The sequence below is a fragment of the Pinus tabuliformis genome, chromosome 7 (genome assembly GCF_031772625.1).
Source record: "Pinus tabuliformis cultivar Carrire ecotype Pingquan chromosome 7, CPIR1, whole genome shotgun sequence".
NCBI classification, from domain to species: Eukaryota; Viridiplantae; Streptophyta; class Pinopsida; order Pinales; family Pinaceae; genus Pinus; species Pinus tabuliformis.
The window spans coordinates 1,557,780,359-1,557,793,158 of NC_142293.1; the positions used below are offsets into that span (position 1 = coordinate 1,557,780,359).

At 37.0% G+C, this 12,800-nt stretch overlaps 1 protein-coding gene across 1 annotated transcript; it reads right to left on the bottom strand.

The window, feature by feature from the left end:
• Positions 1–417: 417 nt before the first annotated feature.
• On the bottom strand, positions 418–7,186 carry LOC149253918 (benzyl alcohol O-benzoyltransferase-like). Its single transcript, XM_089454624.1, has 3 exons — positions 6,770–7,186; positions 6,542–6,679; positions 418–906 (listed from the first exon to the last, which is right to left on the bottom strand). The coding sequence occupies exons 1-3, from the start codon at positions 7,184–7,186 to the stop codon at positions 418–420; spliced, it is 1,044 nt and encodes a 347-aa protein (XP_089310750.1).
• Positions 7,187–12,800: the final 5,614 nt, after the last annotated feature.

Genomic DNA, 12,800 nt, shown 5'->3' on the forward strand with positions numbered 1-12,800 from the left:
GTTTCTACAACTTTTGTTTAAAAAAAAACAGTTAAATGATAGCTCTCTTAGTTAATTGATCCTATAATTTGTTCAATTGTTGTCACCGAGTTAAATGAATGAATGTGGAGTGCTTTGGAAACATATGGTAAGGAATCAAGGATGTGAACAATTAAATGATAGTTTTTTCGTGTAATTTGTTTAATTAATGTTATCAAGTTATATGAATGAAAGGAATTAGAGTTTGGTGGAAAAAATTGCGGTGGAATTTTGATTTGTGTTATTTAAATTAGTTTTTTATTGTATATATGGATTCAGCACCTTGAAACACTTTTCTAGATTTTAGAAAAAATAGACTAGAAAAATCTACTGGAAAACTTCCAAAAAATCACACTAAAACAAATGGAAAAAAAATCATTTATACATGAGCTAAATTGTTTATTTCTCGATAGCTTCATTGATTTCTGTTTCAAATATTTTCATAGCAGCGGGGGGCAAGCATACGGGAACCACTATGCCTTCCACCCCACTTCTGTTACGATAGGGGACAAGGAAGCTTGTCAAGCCCGCCACTACCATTGGTACCACTCCACCTTGTGCTGGCCCGCCATAGGCTGCTCTTCCCCACCCCAAATCCACATCTCCAAACCCGATCTTAGTACAGTCCAAGACTGCATAGATGCCCACCACTATGAAGAGAGGGCACCCTCTCAACTCCATCAAATCTATCACTGATCTCATGTAGTCGCCATTCACGCTCATTTTCGCTTGGCGGATCAACTTCACAGCGAAGGACAACGATTTGGTTTCCAGCTCTCCTGTGGTCATCTTCAAGCACAGGAAAATGATCACATTACCGTAGAAGTTTTCGAGAATCGACGGGTTGAATCTAGCTCGACCATCCAGCATGAATATGAACTGAACTTCCTGCTCAGAGGGTAGTTGGTGTAAATGTGTTAGAAAACCTGCACAGATGAATCTAGCTAGTAAAGGTTGAACACACAACTTTGCAGAGAAAAAACACTAAAAAAATTGAAAGAACAAAAAGAATTATTGATTAACAGAAAATAGGTTACAATGCTCATGATATACTACATGAGATTCAACTAATACACATCATTGTGTGAAGATCCCAAGGTAATGTGCCATAGTGGTGATCAATGAGAGGACTCGACACCTACAACAAGTTCGAGAGAGAACTATCTTGTTGCAGAGTGAAAGGAGGAGAAAATCAAGGAGTAAATCATGCAGAAAGGATCTTGCATGTAGTCCCGTGCATGCATGGAAAGTCAAAGGCACCAATCTGGTGAAGATTCCAATGTTGAAGCCTTGCATGTCAGTGAATGCTCTAACTAAGTGTTTTCATGTGCCAGTAATGAAGGTCCTAGGTGTGTAGTACCTCCAACACCCCCCTTGAACACCACTATGGGGAAAAATAGAAAATGGGACCTGGCAACTAAGGCCAAAGGTCACCCAAAATACAATGCAACTTGTACTAAAATTGAGGAATGAGGGAAAAACTCATGGGAAAACCCCCCCCTCAAAATACAATGTAATCAAAAGAAAAGAGGAAGAAAAGACAGTTGCTAAGCAACTATGTCCTTCACTCCAAGACAATTGCGCAGAGAGTGAAACTTTTGCTCAGTGAATGTCTTGGTGAAGATGTCTACAGTCTCTTCTGCTGAAGGAAAGAACTGCAAATCAATGACCCGATCATGTACTAAGTCTCTGATGTAGTGCATATGGATCTCTATGTGCTTCGTCCGCTGTCGTTGTACTGGATCCCTGCAAAATTTGAGAGTGCTCTAGTTGTCACACCAGATGACAGTGGGCTGGTGGAACAAGACGCCCAACTCAGTGAGGAAGTGTTGTAGCCACAGAGCCTGAATGGTGATGTTGACTACTCCTCTGTACTCGGCCTCAACTGATGAGAGAGAAATAGCAGCCTACTTCTTGCTTGACCAACATATAGGGCCAGACCCTAGACTGAGTGAATATTCGGAGGTGGACTTGCGATCAATGTTGTCACCCACCCAATTAGAAACTGTGAAGCCAAAGAGATTTAATGCAGTGCCTGCTGCATAGTGAATCCTGAAGGTGATGGTGCCTTGCACATATCGGAGGATGCACTTGGTAGCGTTCTAGTGTAGCTCATGCGGCTCCTACATGTATCTGGAAACTGCCCCTACTGCATATGAGAGATCTGGTCTGGAGTGGGTGAGGTACAGTAAGCTCCCCACTAGTTGTCGGTAGAGAGTACTGTCAACTAATGGAGTGTCACCTCCATCCTCACGGCGGACCCCAGACAGAAAAGGAATCAGTGTTGGCTTGCAGCCAATCATGTGAAATCTCTCGAGGAGATCCTGTGCATACTTAGCCTGAGAGAGTTTGATGCTTGTGGCATCCTTGCTGATCTCAAGACCAAGGAAGAAGTAATGGACCCATGTGCATCATCAAGAACCTATCATGCAAGGTCCTCTTGACTACAGCAATGGCTGAAGCCGAGGTGCCGGTGATCAAGAGATCATCGACATACAAAACTAAGATAAGAAGAGAGTCATGTGTCCTGAGCATGTAAACATTCGGATCAGACTTACATCTTTCAAATTTTTGTGATAAGAGAAAAGAATCCATCTTCGCATACCAAGCTCTCTGGGCCTACTTAAGGCCGTAGAGAGACTTCTTCAGTCTGTAGACCAAAGATGAATCTTGAATGAAACCATGTGGCTACTCCATGTAGATCTCCTCAGATAGGTCTCCGTGAAGAAATGCATTCTTCACATCCATCTGATTTACTTCCCACCCCTGGACAGCCGCAATGGCAAGTGCAAGGTGTATGGAATCCATCTTTGCTACTGGAGCAAAGGTCTCATCATAATCAATGCCATGCACTTGCTGGAATCCTTTGGCTACTAGCCTGGCTTTCTGTCTGGTGATTTGCCCATATGTAGCACTCTTGGTCCTGTAGACCCATTTGCATCGGACAAGTTTCCTTCCTGAAGGAAGGGGGACCACATCCCAGGTCTGGTTCTCAAGGAGGGAGTTATACTCCTCCTCCATGGTGGACTTCCAAGAGGGATGCCCAGCAGCCTCAGCATAAGACTGTTGATAAGAAGACTGAACCAAATGACAATGCCAAGATGGCGTTGGTTCAGTGGTAGTGAGGGTAAGAGGAGGCTCAATAAACTCTGAGCTAGTCCTCCGCGGATCAGAATTATCCCCCAAAAGACCATTTCTAACAGCTAGGTAGTCTTGTGCATATACCTCACTTAAGCTCCTTGTTCTCTGATTTATGATAGGGGAAGTTGATTCACTACTGGAAGCCCGATCTGGGCTTGGATGTGGATCATCATATGCATGCACTGGATTTGTATCTGAAGACTCTGTCTCTACATTTGCATGATCTACCTCAGCATCTGCATGCTCTGTATCTGCATCTGAGTGTATTGAGTCATCAGCTTGGTCATGAGGTAGATAAAAGGTGTATGCATGCAGCAATTGAGGTGCATGCGAGAGACTTTCCTCAAATTGGACACTTCGCTCAATGATGAGCTTGTCTGTAGAGGAAATCAGGAGTCGGTATCGCTTCACACTATCAGCGTATCCAACAAAGATGCACTCAATGCTCTGTGGATCAAGAGCTTTCCTCTTTTCAGAGGGGATCTTGGCCCATGCTCGGGAGCCAAAAACACGGAAGTGGGTGACCTCTGGTTTAGTGTCACTCCAAGACTCAAAGGGGGTCTGATCCTTGACATCTCTATGAGGAGATCTGTTCTGGATGTAGTTAGCGCAATTAAGTGCTTCAGCCCATAGCTTATGAGGTAGTGACTTAGCATGCAGCATGCAGGAAGCCATCTCTTTGATAGAGCGGTTCTTTCTCTCAGCAACTCTGTTTTTTTGTGGAGTGTATGGAACTGTGTGCTACAACTTTATGCCGAACTCAAGGCAAAGGTTCTGAAGTGTTGTGTTAACATATTCCCCCCATTTTCTGTACGGAGGGCTTTGATCTTTCTCTTTGACTGTGTCTTAACTAGTGCTTTGAAATCTTCAAAGTGCACAAAAACTTCAAATTTGGCCCTAAGAAGATACACCCAAGTATACCGTGAGAAATCATCAATAAATGTAAGCACATACCTTGCTTTGTTGATGGAAGGATAAGGAAAAGGCCCCATGAGATCACTATGGATCAGATCTAGAGGAGAGGATGCTTTGTGAGTCTTGCCGGTGTCAAACGTTTCTCTAGGATGTTTGCCAAGGACACACCCTTCACAAACTCCTTTGGAGAAAATGATATTTGGCAAGCCTTCCACCATCTCATGCTTGCTTAGTTGTTGCATATACCTGTAATTTAAGTGGTCAAACCTCTCGTGCCAAAGCCTACTACTATCATGAACATGTGTAATCAATAAGGAGGATTCAGATTCAATAAATTCAGAAAACGTATACAGTCTAGCTCCATTGTTTACCTCACCGGTTGCAATTTTGGAGATGCTATGTAGGTAATATATGTTCATTGCATCTGGAGTGAATTCCATTCTCTTTCCGATGCCAGAATGAGTGATATGATAAATTGAAAGCAGATTTACCGAAAGTTTTGGAACATGAAGAAAATCTTCAAAGCTTCCGTGTAAAAGTTCCACTCTACCTTTTCCGGTGACCTCAATAGGTGAGTCATCTCCCATGAGTATGGGAGGTCCTTTGAATGCATCCAAAGAGGAATAGACTTCCTTTGCAGCAGCCATATGATGTGATGCACCAGAATCTATAATCCATGCATCAGGGGAAGATATAATTGCAACTAAAGCATGAAAATTGTTACCTTTCCCATGTGGGAGATCCTCAGTTTTCTTCTTAGCGCCCTGAGGGATGTGGTCCCCAAGGTTGTGCTTCTGAAGGTTTTCTACCATTTGGTCAATTTTTTTCTTCATGGAAGAGGATTCCGGATGGAATCCTCGATGACAGTAGGTGCATTTGTCTCCTTTCTTCCCTTTCTCATTTCTGGAACCGGAGGAGTCATTGAAGGGCTTGGTGTACCCTTCCTTCTTTGGATGGGAATGAGCTTTTCCCTTGTCTTTTTGATGCTGATTTTTCTGATTTAAATCAGATCTGTGATTTTTATTATGGCTGCCATCATGCACAGCAAGTGCATGCACTTTTGGAGGTTTGATTTTCCCCATGCCAATGAGTTTATCTTGCTCAAAAGTGAGGGACTCCATGTACTCTTTGAGAGAAGGCATAGTGTAGGATTTACCTGTTGCGAGCCTTACTGAATGAAATGTAGACACAAAGACAGAGTATTCTAGTCCGAGCTTTGACATAATAGAGAGAACTTGGCGACTCTCCTCCTTGGATTTGTCAATTCCACAACCCTTGAGTTGCAGCAATAGATCATTATATTTGGTGAAGAAGTCTTGAATTTTGTCATAGTTTCATGGATCCAATGAGAGTAGCTCCACTTTGAGTAGATGTCCTTTCATCTCATCCTGTTTCCTGTAGAGTTCTTCAACCTTTTTCCAAATCTCATTGGGAGTACTGCATGCAGATAGATGAAACTACAACTCTGGGGAGGTGCACATGCATATGGATCCGTGCGACTCATCCATGCAGTTGAGGTACTTGGATTTCTCTATGGCTGAAGTGGGTTCCACTTATGCAGCCATGGTAATCCTATACAACCCTTTCTTATGAAGGTATCAGGCCATTTGGTCCTTCCATTCGTGATAGTTGTACGGTGTTAGGATTGATGCTTTGGGAAACTCCATTTTATGTCGATCTTCGATATACAAGCTGTAATACCTGCAAAATAAAGTACTGGTGCGCCTTTTATCTACCAACCTATGGGCTCTGATACCATGTAAATGTGTTAGAAAACCTGCAGAGATGAATCTAGCTAGTAAAGGTTGAACAGACAGCTTTACAGAGCAAAAACAATAAAAAAAATTGAAAGAACAAAAAGAATTATTGATTAACATAAAATAGGTTACAATGCTCATGATATACTACATGACAGTCAACTAATACACATCACTGGGTGAAGATACCAAGGTAATGCGCAATAGCGGTGATCAATGAGAGGACTTGACACCTACAACAAGTTCTAGAGAGAACTAGCCAGTTGCGGAGTGAAAGGAGGCCAAAATCAGGGAGTAAATCATGTAGAAAGGATCTTGCATGTAGTCCCATGCATGCATGGACAGTCAAAGGTGCCAATCTGGTGAAGATTCCAATGTTGAAGCCTTGAATGTCAGTGAATGCTCTAACTAAGTGTCTGCATGTGCTACTAATGAAGGTCCTAGGCGTGTAGTACCTCCAACGGTTGGAAAGCCCTTGTTCTCGAACGCTACAAACACGCCAATAGAACTTCAAAGGTCGGGAACTTGCCTTGCCTTACTTCTTGTCTCTTCAGCAACTCAATCTCCTTCGGCCCAAAAAAGAATGAACTCTACCTCATCTCCTTCACGTTCGCCATCTGCCCGTCTTTGTCTTCGATTTAATCATATTCATGGTGGGGGAATTTAACTGTGGGATTCGTCTGCGGTCAGAGGATTTCTCTTTCCCAGACTGGACGAACTGGAGGCCTCGCAGCCCCTCTCGCCATTTTGCCGATAGCTTTCAATAATTGAATGAGGCCAAGCGCGTCGCTCATGCTGTGATTCAAACGAAGGGTGAAAATGAACCCTCCGCATCTCAACCGCGTTACCTGAAATATCGTGATAAGCAACACGTTAAAAAAAAATAATTTCGACTGGAAGATGAATTGCGTTCATCAAAGAATGAGTTATCAATTAACCTTAATGAGGAGGAGGGGAGAATTGGTACTAGTTTTCGAGCTCGACATATCATGCAGCAGATCAGCCAAACAGGGGAAGGGCGGGTGCAGGTCTCTGAATTCCTCCATGGAAACATTGGCATCAGCTTCCACAAACATCATGCCTTCACTCGTGCAGTCCACGAGGAGCTTACCGAAGGACGCTTCTCTCAATCTTCCCACAAAAGGATAGTAAAACACCAAAACCTTCACAAGCACCTCTCTGATAACTTTGGCGGGATCCTCACCCTTTTTCGACGGATCGAACCGATAGAATTGAAGGTTGGGAATATGAAATCTGAGAATCAGTTGATCATCTAGATTGGAAAGGTATAACAACCCTTTAGGAGTAGGTAGGAGAGGAGCGATAAGGATAACCGGATTTCTGGTGATTTTCATTTGCAGAGTGCCATGAAAGCAAATGTGTGGAGAATCAATGAAAGGCTATGAAGCGAGCATGCAATCGAAGATCAGCAGAGCAGGATGCAGTGCATTGCAGACGCAAAGATATTTTGGGATGGAGGAAACGCCGAAGCCTGCATTTGGAGAGATATATATAAATTGAAGCCCGTGTTTCTCAATTGATGTGACCAATATAACCATTAGCAATGACAGATTAACCATGGAAGATCTACAACAAAGGCGACTTCATATTGGATTTTTAAATTTTAAATTTAATTATTAATAAGTATCTTGAATAAGTTGGTTTACTTTTACAATAGCTTTTTAAAATTTAAAGTAAGTGTAATGGATTTAATCCCTATCAATTTTTCTAGAATATTAGTATATATGTGAAATTTCTTACCAAATTTTCTAAAATATTAGTATGTATGTTAAATTTTGGATATATTAGTATATATGTCAAATTTTCGATAGAATATAGGTATATATGTTAAATTTTCTAAAATATTTATAGTGATATACATGAGTTAGAAGTTGAAATTTATGAACAAAATAATTTTTTTTGTTTTTTTTTAATTAAATTTATGAATTAAAAAAATTTATGTGAAAGAATATTATATAAAGTCAATTATAGTTTTTTTTAGGTACGTGGTATTGATAAGTTATAACATTTGCCAATAATATTATATGTATCTCAAATTTTATAAAATATTTACAATAATATACATAAATCAAAAGTTGAAATTTATCTTCAAAGTAATAATTTATTTTTTGTATTTTTAATTAAATTTATTAATTAAAAAATTCTTATGTGAAAGAGTATTATATAAAGTTAATTATGGTTTTTTTAGGTATGTGGTATATATAAGCCATAGTATTAGCCCATGGTACTGTAACAAAGACTATTTAGAAAGTTGAAATTTATGAACAAAATAATTATTTCTTTTTTGTTTTTTTAATTAAATTTGTTAACTAAAAAAATTTCATGTGAAAGAGTATTATATAAAGTCAATTATGGTTTTTTCAAGTATGTAGTATTGACAAGCCATAGCATTAGCCAATATTAGTGTATATATGTCAAATTTCTAGAATATTTAGAGTGATATACATAAGTCAAAAGTTGAAATTTACCCTCAAAGTTTTTTTTTTTTTTTTTTCAAATAAATTTATTAATTAAAAAATTCTCATGTGAAATAGTATCATATAAAGTCAATTATGGTAATTATTTTTTTTTAATTAAAATATTCCCATGTGAAATAGTATCATATAAAGTCAATTATGGTTTTTTCAAGTATGTGGTATTGATAAGTCATAGTATTAGCCCACGGTATTGTAGCAAAGACTATTTAGAAATTAAGAATCTTCATGATAAAGTGAGGGTAAGTGTTTTATATGGTTGTGCAAGCTATTAAGTTGATGGTAGAGATTTAATTTACATAATATTTTAAAATTATTTTAATAATAGATATTTAATTTACAAAATATTTTAGAATATTTATGTTGTAGTAATAGATGAAAACTTGAGATTTATTTCAAAAGTAGTTATGCTTCTTCAACATTTCTAATTAAATTGATTAATTAAAAAATGTCAAATTCATATGTGTCATATAAATAAGAGTTGTGTTTTTTTTGGCATGTGGTATTACTAAGTCATGAGATTGACCTTCGATACTGCGATAAAGTCTATTTACCACACACACACACACACACACACACACACACACACACACACACACACACACACACACACACACACACACACATATATATATATATATTCTTTTTCTGATTAATAACACAAATCATTTAAAATAAAATTATAATTTAGTTAAGTTTTATGACTTTTTAAAATTTTGGCAATGTGAAATGTATGTTTTCATGCTTATGGACATTTATCAACAATTTAATTTATATGGTTGCCTTAGTTTTGCTTGAATATCAAATCATATATTTGAAATATAAATACTAATTGAGCCGAGAGGTTCATTCTACAACCCAAAGAGATGTGTAAGTTCGCCCATGTTCAACTTGGAATTGACATGTATCCCTTTAATATATATCTATATATATATATATATATATATATATATATATATATATATATATATATATATATATATATATATATATATATAATAAAAAACAAAAATGAATATAATTATTTAGTTTGTTTAATTAAAGGTATAATAAAACATCAATAATCTCACTCTATGTCCATGCTAAGAAGAAGTTGTAAAAATATATCACTCACTCTAGACAATAACTAAAATACATAGTAAAAAAACAAAAGTGAATATAAGTGTTTGGTTTGTTTAATTAAATGTATAGTCAAACATCAATAATCTCACTTTATGACCATACTAAGAAGTGGTAAAAATATTTCACTCTCACTCTCAACCATAAATAAAATATTTTAATGTCTATATTAAACAACATAATCTTATATGTTCAACTTTATATAGATATAAAGTACTTAAAAGTTTAAAAAACTATATACACATTATATAAACCAATTGAATTTCTTTCTTAGTTTATTTTCTTATATATATAGGATCAAAGTGTAGACATTTTATTCAAATTTTACACTCTAAATATGGCCACAACCATGAACATTGAAAATTCTAAATATGGTCGCAAGTGGCCTGTGACAAGAAAGTGAGGTAGAGGAACGTTCAGATGGAAAACCATAAGTACAATAGTATGGATCAACATGGACATCATATAGTGCAACATACAGTTTCGACACAAAGGAAATGAGTGCACAATAGTCAAATAACTAAATAACTATTTTATGAAAAGCATTGTTCATCACATAGAAGAAATGTGTGCACTATTTTTTCCATTCATGTCACCTTAGCTCTTCACTTTTGCATTGTACATTGGTCTACATGCATCTCTACGCCTAGGTTTTCTTGACCTAGGGAAAAAACTATCGAGGGATACCTTGGAAAGATTGTCTCGAATGCAGTCATTACTATCCCTTCCTATTTTAATGATGCTTAGAACCAAGCAACACAAGATGTTAGTGAAATTACAAGATTGGATGTCAAAAGAATCATAAATAAGCCTACTGCAACGTCCCTTTCTTATGGCATGAATGAGAAGGAGGGCCTAGTTGTTGTGTTTAATCCTTGTGGGGGAACTTCGATGTACCTGTGGTTGAAATATCCAATGGTGTATTCGAGGCATGTTCCTTCTCTTGAGATGTTAGGTTATTTTATATTCATTATTTATTTCTTCTCATTCTCTGCTTTATCACGCAAATTATTGTAACCTTGTTAGATTTTTATTATAGGTAAAGACCAGAAATGGTGATACTTTTTTGGGGGGTGAGGATTTTGATAATGCTCTGCTCTAGTATTTACTTGTTGAGTTCAAAAAGACAAAAAAATACTTATACTAAAATAAGCTAGCCTTACAAAGGCTTCAAGAGGCTGTAGAGAAACCGAAGGTGGAGTTGTCATCTTCTCCTAAGACAAATTAAACTACCATTTATCACGGAAGATGAATATGGTACAAAGCATTTGAATGTGACATTAACTCGTTTGAAGTTTGAAATGTTAGCAAATCACTTAATTGAGAGAACAAGAATCCCTTGCAAGAATTATCCAAAAAAAGTAGGGATTACGACATTGGAAGTGGATGAAGTTATTCTTGTGGGAAGAGTGTACTGGGGGCCAAGGGTTCAAGATATTTTTGTTAATATTTTTGGAAAGACGTCGAGTAAACGTGTTAATCCAGACGAGGCTAAAACAATGGGTGCTGCCATCCAAAGTGGAATTTTGCGAGCTAAGTTAAAGGACCTTCTTTTACTGCATGTGACTCCCCTTTCTCTTTGATTAGAAACACTTGGAAGGGTTTTCACTAGGTTCACAAGCAGAAATACAACAATCCCAATGAATAAGAGTCATATATTCTCAGCTGATGCAGATGGTCAAACTCGATGGATATACCATGATGTTGCAAGAATTAAACCCATTCAATGAGGAGAGTCTTCATCCTTGGGAGACCCCAAACCTTTAGTTATGGGCTTAGTATCAACTATCCATAATTTTCGTGCGTGGGTTCATCTTGATGGCCTAAGGAATAATATGAAATTTGTCGAAGTGAGAGACCACTTTGGGGTTCTTGTTGCGGGTCAATGCCTTTTCTTCACTTGACACTTTCCTAAGACTTGAATTGCTTTTTGTTAATGTCGTTGCTTGAAGGTTGAGAATGCGTAATGTGCAACAGAATATCCTTGAGGTGGTACTTTGTTCATTGTGCATTATCTAGTAACCTAATAACTCATGTAGGTGGATTATTTCCATCTCCCCCTCCACATTTGCACTTGGATATGTAGACTCAAATCTACACAAATGAGAGACCCTTATTGTTAAGTACATTGGCAGTATGCTAAAAAACACTTGATACACATATCTTTGTTGTGTTCCAAAGATATAAGATACTAATTCTAATCTAGTACTGTGTTGTGCGAGAATCCATGGCTGGAGGAAGAGAATCTCCCAATACTTAAATCTTTGAGGGAATATTAGATGAGATCAAGGAGGGGCTATCCTTAAAATGAGCATATTCTCAAAACTAGAACACGTGCTTCAATGTTTCATTCTTGCCACATAGTAGGCATTTAAGGTATAGAATCAGTAGGTGTTCAAGCTTATGCTATTCTTCTCTAATTTATGCCTTACGGTGTTTCCTTTCCAACATCTGGTGCAATTGCTAGAAATAATATATTTGATTTTAAGGTCTCAGACATAGACCAAATTGGTGTATGAGAGCCCCTTGTTTCTGGGACAAGGGACCCACCTCCCTTAACTGCTAAAGTCTACAAAGGCATACATAATATACCCCCCTCTGAATGTGACCTCTTACCAGGAAACGCATGCTCTTAACCATTAGGCCAGTCAAGTTGTATAATAATAAAGTTATAATTTAATTAGTTTATGAGATGTGTCATGTAATAAGTTTTTTGTTACCTATTATGGATTAATGTCTATGAGAATCTACCAACCATTTAATTTATATGGTTGCGTTAAGTGGAAGGATTTAACCTCCAAGGAATATTCTAGAATATTTATAACAATATACACAAATCAAATCTTAAGGTTTATCTCCAAAATAGTTTTGTGTTATTTTTTTCCCTTTTAATTAAATTGATTTATTTGGGCATGTGGTACTAATAAGCCATGGTATTATCCCATAATATTGTAACAAAACCTATTTACAGGTTAAGAATCTCCATTGCAAACATCAACAACAAAGGAGGTAACACTAGATATTGTTCTCCACCAAAAATCCTCTTCCACTGGTCTTTATTCTTTTCGTTAGTTGTAATTTTTTTTTATCTTATTATGTTCTGTTAAAGAAGTGTGTTTGGATTATAAATTATAAATTATTATAATATTATTTTTTACTAATGAGTTTTACCTCTCCTAAATAATTTATTAATAATAATCTAATTTTAATTTGGAATTAAAAGAAAAAGATTTGATTTCTCATACGTTAAGCCCCTTGTTACTATGTATATTTTATATAACGTTCAAAATACAAAATATAAAATAAAATTAACAATAATGCAGTAGTATTAATTGATTTTTTTTATAAAAATATT